The sequence below is a fragment of the Macaca nemestrina genome, chromosome 17, assembly GCF_043159975.1.
Source record: "Macaca nemestrina isolate mMacNem1 chromosome 17, mMacNem.hap1, whole genome shotgun sequence".
NCBI classification, from domain to species: Eukaryota; Metazoa; Chordata; class Mammalia; order Primates; family Cercopithecidae; genus Macaca; species Macaca nemestrina.
Window position 1 is genome coordinate 90,206,773 of NC_092141.1, and position 18,723 is coordinate 90,225,495.

At 56.5% G+C, this 18,723-nt stretch overlaps 1 protein-coding gene across 11 annotated transcripts; it reads right to left on the minus strand.

The window, feature by feature from the left end:
* Positions 1 to 6,493: 6,493 nt before the first annotated feature.
* Positions 6,494 to 18,605, minus strand: LOC105469291 (TEPSIN adaptor related protein complex 4 accessory protein). 11 transcript variants are annotated; one of them, XM_071081813.1, is made up of 13 exons: positions 18,463 to 18,605; positions 16,881 to 16,953; positions 16,479 to 16,570; positions 16,208 to 16,301; positions 13,240 to 13,307; positions 12,956 to 13,034; positions 12,750 to 12,821; positions 11,648 to 11,851; positions 11,176 to 11,350; positions 10,907 to 11,020; positions 10,727 to 10,805; positions 8,740 to 8,874; positions 6,494 to 7,691 (listed from the first exon to the last, which is right to left on the minus strand). In XM_071081813.1, the coding sequence occupies exons 1-13, from the start codon at positions 18,508 to 18,510 to the stop codon at positions 7,143 to 7,145; spliced, it is 1,782 nt and encodes a 593-aa protein (XP_070937914.1). In that variant the 5' UTR covers positions 18,511 to 18,605; the 3' UTR covers positions 6,494 to 7,142. The 11 variants fall into 11 exon arrangements, with proteins under 11 accessions (XP_070937914.1, XP_070937909.1, XP_011718480.2 ...); XM_071081808.1 differs by lacking the exon at positions 18,463 to 18,605 and adding an exon at positions 18,127 to 18,444 and having other exon boundaries at positions 11,648 to 11,857; XM_011720178.2 differs by lacking the exon at positions 11,648 to 11,851.
* Positions 18,606 to 18,723: the final 118 nt, after the last annotated feature.

Below are 18,723 nucleotides of genomic sequence, written 5' to 3' on the forward strand. Positions count from 1 at the left end.
CTCCCCAGCCCGTCACGCTGGCCCGCCTTTCCTGCGCGCGCCGACTCCGGATTGGCCCTTCACGCTCCCGCTCAGGCCGTCCCGGGAACTCATTGGGCCGCTCGGCTGTCCTTCGCGAAGTTCAAGCGTGGGAGGAGCGGCGGAGAGCTGAGGGACGCGACGGCGGCGGGCGGCCGATTGGACGCGGCTGGAAAGGGGAGGGTCATGTAGGGGGCGGGGGGCCGAGGGCGGTGGGCGGAGCTGACCGGGGGCCCAGTGGTTGTGGGCGGGGCGTGAAGTGGGGGTGTGACGGGCGAGTGGGGCGTGGCAGATGTGGGCGGGGAAAGGCAGGTGTGGGCGGGGCACGCAGGGCCTGGGAAGGAGACACCAGGGAGGGCACGAGGACCCCCGGGCCCCGGCTTCGCTCCCGACTCCCCCAGGCCGCTGCACTCCCGCGGCCCCGGGCTTCCCTGCTGTCCTAGGCCGTCCTGTCCCCACCCGCGTGCGCGCCTCCCCTCCTTACCCAGTACGACCGCGAGGGCGTGTGGGCGCCTTGCTAACCTCCCTACCTCCTTCCCTTCGCTCTGCTTTGTTGTTTTTCTTCCTTCTCCAAAGTTTTAACGCTGCGCCCCGTGCGTAGCAGCTCTGTGACTCCCCTCCCTCCGGAAGCCCTGGGGATCCCGCCCGTGTCCTCTCCAGGGAAACCATCCTTCCCCTAAAAGTCACAGCACACTGGTCTCCCCTGCCCCCGCTTTTTAAAAAGTCCAGTGCTCTATAAAATACAAAGTTTGATTTATATACAGTAAAATCCACATTTTTTGGTGCGCAGTGGAGTTGTGTAACTTAGTTACAGAACATTCTCCCTCCGGATCCCGCGCCTGCTGACCGCTGGTGGCGGCTGCTCAGTTCTCTCTGTTCTCCATCCCTAGAGGCGGCCTTTTCCAGAATGTTACACAAAAGGGATGTCACGCAGCGCGTAGCCTGTGGGTCTGGCTTCTACCACTTCCATTTTGAGATTCATGCTGGTTCCTGTTTATTGCTGAGTGGTATCCTGTAACCAGTGTCAACCACATTTGCTTATTTTATTCATCAAATAAAGGACGCAGAGATTGTTCCTGGTGCTTGGCAAGTATGAATGACGCTGCCATAAACACTCACTCATCGGTTTCTGTGTGGACACAACTTTTCATTTCTCTTGTGTAAATACCCAGCAGTGGGGTTGCTGGATCATATGATAGTTTATAAGAAACTGCCTGCCGGGCGCGGTGGGTCACGCCTGTAATTCTAGAACCTTGCGACGCTGAGGTGGGCGGATCACCTGAGGTCAGGAATTCGAGACCAGCCTAGCCAACATGGCAAAAACTCATCTCTAGTAAAAATCCAAAAAAATTGCCCGTGCCTGGTGGCGTCCACCTGGAGTCCCAGCTACTCGGGAGGATGAGGCAGGAGAATCGCTTGAACCTGGGAGGTGGAGATTGCAGTGAGCGGAGATCACCACTGCACTCCAGCCTGAGCGACAGAGCAAGACTCTGTCTCAAAAAAAAAAAAAAAAAAAAGGAAAAAAGGAAAGAAAAAAAAAGGAAACTGCCAAGCTATTTTTACTTCTTTTCTGTTTCGAGATGGAATCTCACTCTGTTGCCCAGGCTGGAGTGCAATGGCATGATCTTGGCTCACTCCAACCTCCGCTTCCTGGGCTCAAGCGATTCTCCTACCTCAGCCTCCTGAGTAGCTGGGATTACAGGCACACACCACCATGCCGGGCTAATTTTTGTATTTTTAGTAGAGACAGGGTTTCATCATATTGGCCAGGCTGGTCTTCTGAACTGCTGACCTCAGGTGATCCACCCGCCTTGGCCTCCCAAAGTGCTGGGATTACAGGCATGAGCCACCGCACCGACCTACTAAGCTGTTTTCCAAAGAAGTTATACAGCTCTACACTCCCACCAGAGCCACAGGCGCTGCGGTTGCTCCTTGGCTCTTGGTATTGTCAGGGTTTGGTTTTATTCGTTTACTTATTTATTTGTTTTTATTTTATTTATTTATTTATTTTTGAGACAGAGTCTTGCTTGTTGCCCAGGCTGGAGTGCAGTGATGTGATCTTGGCTCACTGAAAGCTCTGCCTCCAGGGTTCACACCATTCTCCTGCCTCAGCCTCCCGAGTAGCTGGGACCACAGGCACCTGCCACCACGCCCGGCTAATTTTTTTTTTTTTTTAGTAGAGAAGGGGTTTCGCTGTGTTAGCCAGGATGGTCTCAATCTCCTGACCTCGTGATCTGCCTGCCTCAGTGTCCCAAATTGCTGGGATTACAGGCGTGAGCCACAGCGCCCAGCCTGGTTTTATGTGTTTAAGTCATATTAATAGGTATGTCATGGGATCCAATATTTTATAAATTGCATTTGCCTGAAGACTAACGATGTTGAGAATCTATCTACTCATGTGCTTCTGTGTCAGGTATTCATGTATCTTCTTTAGTGAAGTATCTGTTCAAATCATTTGCCATCTTTGAAATTTGGGGTGGTTTATTTTTTACTTCTCAGTGTTCTTCAAACGGTCTTTATATGTCTTTCATGAGATGTGTGATTTGCAAATAAATTCCCCCAGTCTGTGGCTTCTTTCCATTTTCTTAACTGCGTCATTCAAAGAGAAGTTTGTTTTATTTTGTTTTGTTTTTGAGATGGAGTCTTCCTCTGTCGCCCAGGCTGGATTACAGTGGCATGATCTTGGCTCACTGCAACCTCTGCCTCCTGGGTTCAATCTACTCTCCTGCCTCAGCCTCCCAAGTAGCGGGGACTACAGGCTTTCACCACCATGCTAACTTTTGTATTTTTAGTAGAGACAGGGTTTTGCCATGTTGGCCAGGCTAGTTTTGAACTCTTGACCTCAAGTGATCCTCTGACCTCGGCCTCCCAAAGTGCTGGGCTTACAGGCGTGAGCCACCACACCTGGCCCAAAGAGATGTTTTTAAATTTAATAAAGTCCAACTTTTTATTATTTGTGCTTTTTATATCTTATATATGATGACATTGCCTAATCCAGAGACAACATTTTCTCCTCTGTTTTCCTCTAGAAGTTTTATGGTTTTAGCTTTCATATTTAGGTCTATGATTCAGTTTAAATTTTATGTAAGGTGTGAGGTATGAGCCAAGGTTCTTTTTTTTTTCTATTTTGCATATGGAGGCCCAGTTGTTCCAGTACCATCTGTTGAAAGGCTGCTCTTTCTTCATTAAGTCTCCATATGCAAAAAATTTTCAAAAAGAACCTTTACATGTTTGTAGCAGGGCAATTGACCATATGGTCTATTCTGAACAATGTACTAGTCCATTGATCTGTGTTTCTACCTTTTCACCAATACCACTTGATTAGTGCGCCTTTTTTTTTTTTTTCTTTTTTGCAGAGATGGGGGTCTCACCTATTGCCCAGGCTAGTCTCAAATTCCTAGGCTCAAGCATTTCTCCCACCTTCGCCTCCCAAAGTGCTGGGATTACAGATGTAAGCCACTGCACCTGGCCTATAGTAAATCTTGAAATCAGGTTTTCAGTCCTTTGTTCTTTTTCCAAATTACCTTGGCTATTCCAATTCTTTTGAGTCTTCTTATAAATTTTAGTTTCAGCTTGTCACTATCTAAATCTGTAGACCTGTAATTTGGGAATAATTGACACCATAATTGATTAACATGGTATATCTCTCCACTGATTTGGATCTTCATTGATTTCTTTCATCGGTATTTTGTAGTTTTCAGCATACACATCCTACATATATCTTTCTAATTTACACCTAATTATTTCATTTTTGGAGTGCCATTACAAATGGTAGTTTTTTATGCTTTAATGTCCCATTGTTTATTGCTATTACAAAAGTGTAATTGATCTTAGTGTATTTACCCTGGAGCCTGCGTCTTTGCTAAACTCACTTCTTAGGAAGTTTTTGGTAGATTTCATGGGATTTTCTACAGTCCTGTTTTCTGTGAACAGTATGTTTTATTTCTTCCTTTCTAATGTGCCTGTCTTTCTTGTTTTTTCTTGCTTTATCGAACCGACCAGGGCTTCAGTGTAGTGCTGAACAGAAATGGTTAGTGTGCACACCATGGCCTTCTTTCCAGTCGCAGGGGAAAAACATTAGTCCTTCAGCATTGAGCATGATGTCAGCTGAAGGGTTTTGCAAAAGCCCCTTGCCATGCAAAAGATCTCTTACATTTCTAGCTTGTCAAATTTGGGAGTGTTTTGGGGTCATGAGTGATGCTGAATTTATTTTGTTTCTTGCTTTTTCTGCATAAAACGAACATGAGGTTTTTCTTTACTATTAGTTAATACGATGGATTGAATTACACTTATTTTCATAGGTTGAAACAGCCTTGCATTCCTGGGATATATTCCACTTAAGAGCGATGTATTACACTTTTCATATATTATTGGATTCATTTTGTTGTTTTCTTGAGGAATTTTGCATCTGTATTCCCAAAGGATATTGATCTCTAGTTTTCTAGACCAAGTGTACACGGAACATCCACCAAGATAAACTATATTCTTGGCCACAAAACAAACTTTAACAAAAGTTTGAAATCCTTAACAAAAGTGTGAGGCCAGGCACAGCAGCTCATGCCTGTCATCCTGATACTTTGGGAGGCTGAGGTGGGAGAATTGCAGGAGGCCAGGAGTTGCAGACCAGTGTGGGCAACACAACGAGAGCCCTGTCTCTACCAAAAAAACACAAAAAACAAAAACAAAAAACCATGTGTGGTGACTGAGGCATGAGGATTGCTTAGGATTGCTTGAACTCAGGAGGTTGAGACTGCAGTGAGCCGTGATTGCACCACTGCACTAGGTGATAGAGCTAGAGTGCAATGGCACAATCATGGCTCACTGCAGCCTTGACCTGTGGAGTTCAAGGAATCCTCCTGCCTCAGCCACCTGGGTAGCGGGACCATGCCTGGCTTTTTTTTTTTTTTTGTAGAAATGGGGTCTTGCTATGTTGCCTAGGCTTGAAATCTTTAAACAATATAACAGAAATCATACAAAATATGCTCTCTGACTATATCAGAATTAAATCATAACATAATATGGTTTAAAATAAACCATTGGACAAAAAGGAAGTCTCAAGATAAATTTTAAAATGTTTAGAGCTAAATAAAAATTTAAACGTACCAAAATTCACAGGATGGAGCCAAAGTAGTGTTCACAGGAACTATTTATAGCATTACAATGCTCACATTAGAAAATAAAGGTGACGAATAAATAATCTAAGCTTCCACCTTACAAAACTGAAAAAATAGGCCAGGCGCGGTGGCTCACGCCTGTAATCCCAGCACTTTGGGAGGCCAAGGTGGGTGGGTCATGAGGTCAGGAGATCGAGACCATCCTGGCTAACATGGTGAAACCCCATCTCTACTAAAATACAAAAAATTAACCTGGCATGGCGGTGGGCGCCTGTAATCCCTGCTACTTAGGAGGCTGAGGCAGGGGAATCACTTGAACCCGGGAGGCGGAGGTTGCAGTGAGCCGAGATTGTGCCACTGCACTCCAGCCTGGCGACAGAACGAGACTCTGTCTCAAAAAAAGAAAAAAAAAAAAAAGAAACTGAGAAAATAAAAATAAGCCCAAAGCAGAAGAAAGAAAACAATAAAGAACAGAAATTAGTGAACTAGGAAACTGAAAAACAAATTAGTGAAGTAGAAAAAAATAAAACCAAAAGTTCGTTCTTTGAAGAAACTAACATTAATAAACTGCCTGACCAAGAAAAAGGGAAAACAAGTGACCCATATTAGGAATGACAGGAAGAATGTGGTAGTGTGACTACAGCCCCACAGGCATGAACGGAAGAGCGTGATAGTGTGACTACAGGCCCCACAGGCATGAAATGAAGAATAAAGGAATACCACAAAAAACGGAATCACAGATTCAGCAACTGATATAATATGGACCAATCCCCTGAAGACACAAACTGCTGAAATTAGAAATAGAGAACCCACATAGTCTCTTATTTATTTAAGAAACTGAGTTTCGGCCGGGCGCGGTGGCTCAAGCCTGTAATCCCAGCACTTTGGGAGGCGGAGATGGGTGGATCACGAGGTCAGGAGATCGACACCATCCTGGCTAACACGGTGAAACCCCGTCTCTACTAAGAAATACAAAAAACTAGCCGGGCGAGGTGGCGGGCACCTGTAGTCCCAGCTACTCGGGAGGCTGAGGCAGGAGAATGGCGGGAACCCGGGAGGCGGAGCTTGCAGTGAGCTGAGATCTGGCCACTGCACTCCAGCCCGGGCGACAGAGCGAGACTCCGTCTCAAAAAAAAAAAAAAAAAAAAAAAAAAGAAAAAAAAAAGAAACTGAGTTTCATAGTTTAAAACCTTGCCATTAAGGTTAACTGCAAGAATAGTGCCACTGGGGAGTTCTACCACACGTTTTAGGAATAACGCCCGTCCCTACTTTGAGGCAAGCAGTCCTCTGCGTGTGCCCCTTATTGACGGTATTTTTATTAAAATGCACATACACAAAAGAAGAAAAATAAATGGCCCAGCTTCATGTAAACAGTAGTGTTTATTCAGAAAGCATAAACCCCAGCGCTCTCGGAAGGTTCTTCTGAGATGGACCAGAGGCTCCAATCAGAGGCTTCGTGTGCGGGAAGCAATTACAGCATGAAGGAGCAGGTGAGAGCCAGGGAAGGGTCACGTGGGGATCTGAAACTTGAAATGGTCAAAGACCAGACGGCACAAGGCAGCCCGGACAAGACACCCTCAGCCCACGTGCACCAAACCCAGCCTCAGCCCCCAGCCCACCCCGAAGGGATGGGGAGGCGGTGGCTTACTGCTCATGACCTCCTGGGGAAGGAGGGAGCTGAGATCAAAATGAAATAAAGAACCTGGTAGTCGCTTCCATATTCACACAAGAAACCTCATGTCTGAGGGCAAGACAAGCAGGGGCTGCCCCCTGGGACTCCTGAGATCAACATTTCTGAGGCCCTGCCACCTGCCTATCCCTTGTAGGGATTCAAGTCCAAATAGCCAGAGCCTCTGGCAGAGGAGATGGGGGAAACTGAGGTAGCCCTAGGGTCCTCCTCTCAGGTCAAGTTGCCTGGAGACTGTAGCAGCTACGGTTGAGGCTGCTCAGGCAGCACAGAGCCCCCCGGGCAGCAGCTGAAGCTGAAGGCTCCAGGGCCAGGCCGTCGGGTCAGGCGTTCAGGAACGCGAAAGCTGACGGCTCTGAGCCAGGAGGCTCTTTGACTGCTGTCCTCTGGGATGATGTTTGGGGGGCTTGGGGAGCATCAAGGCAGGACTCTCCCGCAGCAGCCCCGGCACCCACCAGGCGGGGGCAGGTCACCAGCTCCATACCAGCAAACAAGGAGTCGCGGCTCCACGCACAGTCGCTGGGGCCTCTCTTTGGGCTGTCTGTGCCCCCTAGGACCTGTTCAGGTCCCCACCCCCTGCTTTCTGCCAGTCTGGCCTTGGCCTTGCTGGGGTCTCCGCGGGCTGGAATGGGGGAGGCATCTGGGGGTGGGGTGGGCACAGGGCTGGGCGGCATCCCAGATGAGGGAACAGGGCTCCGGCATGAGACTGCGGTTGAACTCAGAGGCTGGAGGAAGAGTTGGCTCCCAGCAAGAGGCACAGCATCGGTCAGCAGGTCAGATGGGCCTGGGAGGGCGGCTGTGGGGCCAGGCTCGGCTGAGGTGCCCCGGGCAGGGGACAGCTGCCCACAGGAGGCCTCAAAGTGCCTCAAGATCTGCAAGAGGAAGGAAGGAGGAACCAGGGAGATTCCTATGCAACCCTGGAAATTGTGGGGACCAGGGCCCGCCTCTCCCTAGGGCCTCCTCAGTCCCTTCACTCAGAGGGCAGGGCCAGTTCTGGGCAGGACACCGGCTGCCAGGAGGGGGCTGGAGCAGTGCACCCAGTTGTCATCCCACTGAGAGCAGCTGCTGGGCTGGTGCTGGCGACAGGGGGCAGGTGTCACACACACACCTCAAATCTTGTTCCTTCACTCACTACTATACCAACGGACACCCTCCCCGTCATAACCCACCAGGCACTGCTGGAGGGAGTGAACACACATGGCCCGGCATATCTGGGTGTTTCCAACTGTTGGACGCAGGGTTCTTCCAGCATGCCCGTTTTAGAAACCCCACTACGAGGTTCGCCTGTGGTGGTGCAAACCCCAGGCTCACTTGTCGCTCTGACTGAAAGGTGAGCTAGATAAGGACGACTTGGGGATGGGTGACTGAGGTCCTGTGTTTCCAGCAGCCAGGGAGAAAACAGGAAGAAAGAAACTGGGGGTGTCCACAGGCAGAGGGAGGGTGCCAGGGCCTGGTAGCAAAGAGAGGCCTCCCAGTGTGATTCCAGCAGCCTCCAGGCAGTTCGGAGTGTTCAAGTGCACAGAGATCAATGGAACCACTTCTGCCCTCCGGAGCTGAGCATGAGCTGGGCCATGGGTGGCAAACTGCACGTGCAGTCAGGGAGGGCTTCCTGGAAGAGGTGGGTGTGAGCCGAGACACAAGGGCAGGAACATTAAGGCAGAGGAGTTTGGGGGCTTCCAGGAACAGGTAGAGGCCAGTGTCCCGTGAGTGCTGCGGAGTTGGGGTGGAAGGCAGGAAGGGAGTGGGGAGGTGAGGACCCTGACTCACTGCTGCTCCCTCTGCCAGCGGGACAGGGACTCGGGAGGCGGGTCCGGGAAGGGCTGACCAAGCGCCGGGCAGGGACAGGGTGGCCGTGGACTGCAGTGTATGTCCTGCTGTACCCTTGGACCCGTGTGTGTGTGGCACTCTGCAGCTGCCCACCTTGGTGGCCTTGTTGGTCACAGGTCCCGGGCTGCCCATGCTGAGCTCCTGCAGCCGCGGCCGGGTGCGGAGGAGGATGTGCTCCTGGGGAAGGAGGTCGGCGCTCCCCAGGGAGGCAATGGCACACAGGGCCCTCTGCGGACGAAGGGAGGGGACATTAGCACGCATGGGGCAGCAGGTCCATGCCAGGGAGGCCTGTCTGGCCATCTCTCTCCCTATTCTCCCTCCTCCTCAACGACCGGAGTGCCAGGAGGCACCAGGGACAGCTCCACCAGAGCCCTGTCCTCACCGCCTTACACCCCAGCTCCCGGACACCAGAGCCCTGTCCTCACTGCCTTACACCCCGGCTCCCGAACACCAGAGCCCTGTCCTCACTGCCTTACACCCCGGCTCCCGAACACCAGAGCCCCTACACCCCAGTTCCCAGACACCAGAGCCCTGTCCTCACTGCCTTACACCCCAGCTCCCAGACACCAGAGCCCTGTCCTCACTGCCTTACACCCCAGTTCCCAGACACCAGAGCCCTGTCCTCACTGCCTTATACCCCAGCTCCCAGACACCAGAGCCCTGTCCCTACCGCCTTACACCCCAGTTCCCAGACACCAGAGCCATGTCCTCCCCGGCTCCTGGACACACCTCAGCGAGAAGCACGTGACCTGCTGCCCCGTTCGCCTTACCTTCATTCCTCTGCATGCCCCCGCAACATGCCCATGCGTGTCCACACTTTCATGTGCACGCACACACACATAGGCACATACATACACAACCACACACATGAAGTCATGTACACACGCACACATGCACAGGCACACACACAGGCACACACACATGCACAGGCACACACACAGGCATACACACATGCACAGGCACACACACAGGCACACACACAGGCATACACACATGCACAGGCATACACACATGCACAGGCACACACACAGGCATACACACATGCACAGGCACACACACAGGCACATACACAGGCATACACACATGCACAGGCATACACACATGCACAGGCACACACACAGGCATACACACAGGCATACACACATGCACAGGCACACACACAGGCACACACACATGCATACACACAGGCACACACACATGCACAGGCATACACACAGGCACACACACATGCACAGGCATACACACATGCACAGGCACACACATGCACAGGCATACACACATGCACAGGCACACACACAGGCATACACACATGCACAGGCACACACACAGGCATACACACAGGCACACACACAGGCATACACACATGCACAGGCACACACACATGCACAGGCACACACACAGGCACACACACATGCACAGGCACACACACAGGCATACACACATGCACAGGCACACACACATGCACAGGCACACACACAGGCACACACACAGGCATACACACATGCACAGGCATACACACATGCACAGGCACACACACAGGCATACACACAGGCATACACACATGCACAGGCACACACACAGGCACACACACATGCATACACACAGGCACACACACATGCACAGGCATACACACATGCACAGACACACACATGCACAGGCATACACACATGCACAGGCACACACACATGCACAGGCACACACACAGGCACACACACATGCATACACACAGGCACACACACATGCACAGGCACACACACATGCACAGGCACACACACAGGCATACACACATGCACAGGCACACACACATGCACAGGCACACACACAGGCACACACACAGGCACACACACAGGCACACACACACACAGGCGCACACACACAGGCACACACACAGGCATATACACAGGCACACACACAGGCGCACACACACACACAGGCACACACACACACACAGGCACACACACATGCACAGGCACACACACAGGAATGTTCACACACACGCGCGCACACACACACACACGGGAACGTCCACACACAGGCATGTGCACACAGGCACGCCCTCCCGCCCGCATGCGCAGCTCACCAGCTGCGTGCACTCACTGGTCCCACGCAGGTGGCAGGTCAGCAGCTGCAGCACAGCCTCACAGTTGAGCAGTCCACACCTGCACAGAGGGGACACCTGGGTGGCGAGTGCAGCCCGTCCCCTCCTCCCTCACCCAGGGTTGGGGCTGGGGCAGAGCCGGGCGGGTCCAGGCGCACTCACGCTTTGAGGAAGTGCTGTGCCTCCTCGCGGCTCAGGAAGGCGCATGGTCCCCGAGTCACAGTCCTCACCAAGCTCAGCTCCTGCTGACAGTCACTCAGGGCTACCACCTCGACCCTGCCAGGGGGAATGGCCGGGTCAGGGGTGAGTTGGGGCCGTGCCCCCACCCCTGCCTCACCCTGGGGAGAACCTGGAGAGCAGGAGCCGCGCTGGGAGGGGGGTGGTGTGGTGGCTCTGAGACCACTCCCGCATACCCAGCAGCTTCCACTCACCTTTCTGCCAGGTCGCCCGGCTCCCGGCTGGCCCCTGAATGGCTGTCGCTGCCAGAATGACTGCCCGAGTCTGAGACCCTGCTCAAGTCACTGTTCTGGGAGGAATTCTGAGAGCTGGGGCTGCTGTCCAGCTCGTCCCAGCCCCCTCCGGCCTGCCCAGGCTGATGCCTCATGGCTGGAGGAAACAGGATGGCCGGTGAGATCCCCAGGGCTTCAGGCCAGCCCCATGCCCACCTCCCGGGGCCCTGGACCAAGGCCTTGGGGACTGAGTCCTGAGCTGAGGATGGGTAGCCGGCCACCTTGGCTCCAGCTTCAGCAAACACCAGCCCCAGTGGGCATCTGCTTCCACCTCGGGTCCCGTCCCCTCCTGCTGTGTGGGAGGCCCTGGGATTTGCCTCCATGGCTGCAAAGCCCCAGCGGTGACAGGAAGGAGTGACCCAGACCCCAAGGGGAGGAGCCCTCGCCTCGATACCTCGGGGACCTGGAATAGCCCCAGGGAGTGGGTTCCCCAGGGTTGGGGGACCGTGGTTGGCTGAAGGCATCGTGGCAGGCTGGTAGGTGTCACCCCGCGGCAGGAGCCTCTGGGTACTGGGACTCTCGGGCCCGGGGCGCATGGCGCTGGCCACCACCTCCGCGGCCTTCTGGATGGTGGAGAGGAAGGCTTCGCCTGCCGAGCCTGCACCTGAGGAGAGGGAGATGGGACGGCCGCCCAGTGCGGCCCCCACCCACGTTCTCTGGGAGCGGGGTGCCCGCATGGGCTCCCTGCTCAGGCTTGGGGAGGTCGGGGTACACGCTGCAGGGAGGGAGGCCTCCGGGTGGACCCCAGGCCCTCTGGAAGCTCCCGGTGGACTCCACTTTGGCATTCCCACACCCAGTGGCCTAGACACCCAGCTCACAGCAGTTATGCCTCCGTCCCTCTGCTCTGTCCTCTGGGGGTGAGGGTGTCCTAAGGGGCTTGGGCTCGGCCTTGGCTCAGGGAGGTGTGTCCAGGGCTTGGGGAGGGGCCGGCCTTTCCCGTGTGAGCTCCCTGTAGAAGGTGCCCCCACACCAAAGTGTCAGCAGGAGCCCCGGGCTGCGTGCAGGACAGTGTGACACAGCCTAACGGTGAGCGGCGAGACACCGCCCGGGGCCTGGCAGCAGGGCACAGCTGGGCCGGGGGCTGGGTCCCAGCTGCAGGCCGTGGTGCCACCTGTGGTTCTTCTGGCGCTAACGAGTAGTTGTCCACTGGCACTGCCCCAGCTTGTAACAGCTCCACACAGGACTGCCCGAGTCACTCACACTACAGCCAGGGGACAGCCCTCAGCCCCTCTCGGAGTGGGACTCCCCCTGCCATGGGGCCCAGCCCTGACTTCTTGCTGGGCCTGGTTTCTCTCGCCTGTCCGTAAAGCAGCCCTGGCCACACCTGCCCCACCCCCACGGCAGCAGTGGGGACAGCCCCAGGAAGGGCTGAGGCCATGTAGGGGAGGGGACGGGGGGCAGCAGCTACCAGGTGGGGCAGCATGGTCCGGCCCCCACCGCCCTCCTCATTCCTGTACCCTGAGATGCCGGGGCCCATGCAGGCCCTTCCCACTCACCCGTGCGGCCATGTTCCTTGCTGTAGCCGAAACCCTGGAGGGTGCCGTGCGGCCTGGCCTGGGAGCCCATGCCTGCAGAGGGTCCTCTGTCAGCGGCAAGTCGGCCCCCACCGTCGGCCCTGCCCATGGGTGGCACAGACGCCGAGGACACTCAGGGAGGCAGAAACCCGGTGCCGGGACTGGACACAGTCCCCTCGGTCACCTACCTGTGGCAGGCGGGTTCCCCAGAGGCTGGGAGGGAGCCAGTGGCAACACGGTGTCCGAGAACAGGGTGCTCCCCAAGTCCTACATGGGGAGGCGGAGGCCCTCAGCGTCCTCATGCCGGGGCCTCCTGTACTCGCCCTGCCACTCGTATCAGCTGTGTTCTGTCCCCCAGAGGCAGGGGTCCCGGGCAGGGGAACTGCAAACCCCCCAGCTGACATCCTGGCCCCAGTCCTGCCCTCTACAGGAGGAAGGGCACCCCGCAGAGCGACACTGCTCCTGGGCTCACCTGCGCGGCCGCCCGAACCTTCTGGTACAAGCTGTTCCCGTGCAGAGGATCTGGGGGCCCCGCAAAAGCTGCAGAACATAAAAGGCAAGTGGGGGGCAGGGCTGAGCCTGGCACCGCTGCTCCCTGCAGAACATGGTGAACTGGGCCCACTCCAGGGTGGCAAGTTCCTGCCACCCGGGCCCTTCTGTCACGGCCACTGGCACGCCTTCCTCCAGGACCCCGCAGAGGCCACACCAGAGCAGACCCTCAGCTCCCCCTACCCATGCCCCACAGAGGCGAGTCTCTCTCCATGCAACCACCTCGCCTCCCCCGGGCTGGCAACCCCTGGTGCCTGAGCTGGTGCGGCCTCTCTGCAGCCCACTCTCCCTGCCCCAGGTGCACCAGGGACCCCTCGGAGGCTGCCGGGGCCTGGAGGGAGACACCAGCCTTCTTATCACAGCCTGAAAGCTCCGCCTGGACCCACCCATCCTCAGTCTCAGCCGCCTCGGGCTCCCCTGCCCTGAGAGTTCCTCTCACGGTGAACTGGGACTTCTGTCCTTAAATCTTCCGGCCCCAGAGCCTCCTGAGCCTGCACCTGGAGCCGAGGCATCCTTTCAGGGCTCATGCTGACAGCCGCGCCTCTGAGAACCCTTGGAGAGCCTCAGTCACAGATGAATCCACTCGCCACCCTGGCAGGCTGGCCCTGTGATTCGCAGACGACGCCCCTGGCTGTCCCTGGGCCCAGGGTGGCAGCCACAAGCTGAGTCAGTGGCTGGATAAACTGACCCCCTGCAGCTGCCATCTTCCCGCAGGAGCCCAGGGCACCCGCCTGCCACCTCGCGCTGGCCCTCCTCTGTGACAGAGCAGGAGCATCACCGTCTTGGACAAGCCCCTCATTCTAAAGTTCACCTTAACCAAAAACCGCCTAAATCCAAAAGGCATCAGCCTAATGGCTAAAGTCAGCACAACCATAAACTACAAATAACATCTCCAACCAGAAACACTCCAAACTCCTCCCCGACCAAAGACATGCCAGCCCGAGACAACCCTCCTCCGGCCGGGAAGACGCCAGCTTCGAGAAAACCCACCTCCGGGCTGGAAAGATGTCCCAAGATAACCTCCCGTCCTTCCACCCCGGCCACGAACCTCTCCACACACACACGTTCCGAGCTCCTGACGAGCCCTCACCCCAAAACCAATACACGCTTAGTCTGTAAGAGAAGGGGCTTCTGACCACAATCGGCTGGGGGCGCCTCTCAGGTTTTAACTAAAGAAAACCTGTCTTGGGCCGGGCGCGGTGGCTCAAGCCTGTAATCCCAGCACTTTGGGAGGCCGAGGCGGGCGGATCACGAGGTCAGGAGATCGAGACCATCCTGGCTAACACAGTGAAACCCCGTCTCTACTAAGAAATACAAAAAACTAGCCGGGCGCGGTGGCGGGCGTCTGTAGTCCCAGCTACTCGGGAGGCTGAGGCAGGAGAATGGCGTAAACCCGGGAGGTGGAGCTTGCAGTGAGCTGAGATCGCGCCACTGCACTCCAGCCTGGGCGACAGAACAAGACTCTGTCTCAAAAAAAAACACAAAACAAAACAGAAAACCCGTCTTTAACTGTCAGCTGCGTTCTGTGTCTCTTTCCTCTTTCTGACGCTCTGCGTGCATGGGGTAGGCCATCCTCACTGCACACCCGCCGCCTGGCGGGGGGCGCCCCGTCTCTCATGTGCGCCTGCCTTCCTCACAGGGCTGTCGTGACACCTCCCACATCCTGTGCCCCGCCCAGGGCCGGTGCCCAGGCACGGCAGGCGACAGCCACCATCCACAACTGCCTCTGCTCAGGAGAGACTCTAGTGCCAACAGGAACCCAGGGTCTGAAGAACAGCCTTTCCCAACCTCGGGGCCTGCCATGCCCCATCCCCCTACCTGCTGCAGCCCCCACCCCAGGGCATGTCCCCGAGACCACTGAAGCCACAACGTACATGCACCAACCACAGCCACGGGAGTGGCCTGGGAGCCCGGGGCCCTCTGACCCGCTGAATGGTGAGGATAAATGGCTGGTACTGCCTTGGCCCCAAAGCTGTGAGGAGCTCTATTAGAATGGCGAGAGCGCCCTCACACAGCCGTTCCTTCAGGGGCATCTACCGCCTAAGTCATGTGTCACAACTGTCGATGGTGGCCCAGGGCACTGGCCCCTGAGGGACACCTAGAGCTGCATGCCCACTTGTCACAAAGTGGGGCAACACTGGTTTCGACGCCGGTTTTGGGGTGAGCCCAGTGGATGGACACGCTTAGGGTCTCCATAAGCAAGCAGCGGCACGACAGACACTCAGTCTCCCTCCCCAGAATTCCCCTCTCAGGGGCTGGGCTGGGGTCCAGACGTGGTGTGCCCAGTGACCACCTGGAGCCCCATGGAAGATCTCAGGCCAAGCCCCCACAAGTCCTCATTAGGCAGAGGCACACGGGACTGCCCCCCAGCCTGTGGGTCGGCTTCCCCAGACCCACCTGCCGCCTGGACAGATCGACTGGCCGGGGCCCCGCCTCTCCTGCCTCCCAGTCCCGCCCTCCCATGGCTTCCCTCTGTCTTGGGCTCTGAGGAGCAGCCCTAGAACAAGAACCCACAGCCTGAGGAGGACGTGTGAACAGGCACTGAGTCTGCTACGTGTGGGCACTGGGATGGAGGGGAAGACCCGCGGGGCACACAGAGAAACAAACAATGGCAACCGGGGCAGCAAGCACAGGGACAGACGCAGCTGAAAGCCCAGGGACACACGGGAGGCACGGAGGACCCAGCGGAGGGAGGGGCAGGGCACGTCAGGGGAGGCCGAGTCGGCCAGCTGGGGTGCGGGTGGGCAGCAGGTGGAGAGGCCAGGGATGGGCCAGGATCAGCAACGCGGGGCTTTGACGGGGACCAGGCCCAGGTGAGGGCTCTGGCTGAAGTCTTGCTTCTCAAGCCCGGAGGATCTGCCGCCCTCCCGCACTGTCCAAGGCCCCTGTACCTGCGGCTTCCTGGATGAAGGCAGAGTTGCGTTTGAGGATGAGCAGGAAGGAGGAGGAGCCGTGGCCGCACAGATACAGCAGGATCTTCAGCACCTGGGGAGTGGGGCGGTCAGCAGCGCTGGGCGGGCCGGACACGGGACGCCCAGGGCAGGGCCCAGGGCACCCAAAGGGCACAGAGCTGCTTGCCACCCTGGGCCGCTCATCTCCTCCTCTAGCCTCACCACCATGGGCCAGGCCTCGGGCCTGACCCTTGACCACCCAGGGGCTCACCTTGAGCTTCCCGTGGCCGGAGCTGCTGTGTAGGCGGCTCAGGAGGTACTCCAGCAGGCACTGGCTGCTGCCCGGAGACTCGTGGGAGATTTCTGTGGCACGCTCGGGTTAGGGAAGGGCGAGATGGTGAAGGCTGCGCCGGGCCGCAGGGAGACCGGGCCCTGGGACCTCCAGTCCATGCTCCCTGGAGGCGCCTCCTGCAGGCTCTGCCGTCAGGAGCGCAGGGCTTCTCAGGTCTCCTGTGCCATCAGTACTGCAGCCTTCAGACCCACCCACGGCTGCTTACAATGATAAAGGAGCTGCGCATCCCCCTAGGGACAGCAGAATCCCCGGGAACCCTTCGCACCACTCTGGGACCCTGCATCTGTTCTTTCCCCCCCACAGTACGTCGAGGAAGGATACTAGCAATCTCTTCAAACAGGTAGCCCGGACATGGGACATCATCATCCGATGTCCCCTTCAGAAGAATCGGGAGCTGAAAGGGAACAAGAGCCCCACTGTGATGAGGTGCCATCTCCCACAGGGGTGGATCCACACCCCTCCAAAGGGGATGGAAACGGCCCACCGATCGCTGTTGACATGGCCGGAGAGAGGCCTGGGAAGGGGTGAGAACCGTGCTACTGGCCACAGGGAGGCTGCAGCAGGGTCCTCTCTCAACAGTCAGGGATGAACAGCCTTGGAGAAGAGGCAAGTCAGTGGTGGTTCTCCACGGAGGAGCTGTGCCACTTGGGTTACGATGGGACACAGCCCCCAGCCTCCCTGCACTTACCAGCACGTAAGGCTATTTGAAAGTACCTCTCCTGTACCTACCTACTGACTAGCAAAGCCAAACAAGGCCCAGGCAAGCCCTTTTCCACGCAGAGGACTATGAATAGTTCCACCTCCCAAGAGCCCGGATTGGCAGAGTGACAGCCGCTCAGCCTGACTGGCTCCATCGCTCCCCAAGAACCGACCGATGTCGTGTGTTTTATGTTCGCTAACAGCAGATGGACTTATTGGTTTCATGCTGACTTACTGGCACAAAGATGTAGAGTTTATAGGGATGAAAACTGGAACCACCCATTTTTGCATTATTCAGTTTCAGGACAGAACAGAGTTCAAGAGTATTTAAGAGGACAAGCATGGGACCGACCACGTGAGGTGCTGAAGCCTTTCAGTTGGCAGCGCGGAGATCTAGTGACAACACACGCAAACGTGGACCTGAAGTGATTCCCGAGGCTGTGGACACACATCACTGACACTATTTGCCCACCAAGCCCTAAGGGGAGCTAGACAGGTTTGCAGGTGACAGCTGACAACGGCAGAACGCAGCACACAACGACTCTGTCCAAACCTTGCACTGAGAGCTTTGACCAACCCTAGCGTGGCTTCTGGCAGCCCAAGGCCGCGCCCTGGGCCCACTCAGCCCCCTCTGAGGTTCAGCCTAGGAAAGCTGAGGGCTGACAAAAGAGGGCAGTTTGCTCAGGACGACACCTGGGAACTGGCCCGGCCTCTCCTTCTCAGAGCGTTTACTAAGAGGGGCTTACAACGGTGTGTCCTTCCCTGTCCCTTCGAAATGTCTGTGTTCTCTGCAACCCAGGGGTGCCTCTGCAGGACCGGAGTCCTCTGAAACGCCACCGTTAGGGAGGACGGCGGGCGGCCAGCCCACCTGGGCGCCGGCAGCACGGACACAGCGGCTCCACGTCCACTGGGTCCGCCGCTCCTTCCCTCCTGTCGGAGCCCACTGAATGCTGGCCGAGGCCTGTTCGTTCCCCCAGGGTCTGGCTGTACCCATCGCCCTTGCGCTCGGTGGGTCCGGCTTGGGAGGCCCCGGGACGGCGCGGCGGGCGGGCAGCTCAGGGGCGTCGGCGCGGGCGAAGGGGCCGGCAGCAGCTACCCGGCGCGGAGACGCAAGGTCAACGGCTCAAGCCCGGGGCGAGTCCGGGGAACGCGGCGCTCGAGAGAAGCCGTGGGGCCGGGGCCCGGGCGGACCGCCCTCACTCACCCGGTGTAGAAAGCTCAGGCGGTCCCGTAGCGGCGGCGCGGCAGCCATGATCCAAGTCCCCTCCCGGTCTGCCCCGCTTCCGCCAGGCCCGGGCTCTCCAATCACTGCGCGGGTCTGGCTCCGCCGGCCAATCCCTCGCGGCTGGGCGGGCCCTGAGGTTGGCTTCGTAAACAATTTGAGCCTAGGCCAATCCGAAGTCCCAGGGCACAGACAGACTAGGACAAGAGCCAATTGCAGGGGCTCTGGCCAATTAAGACGCGC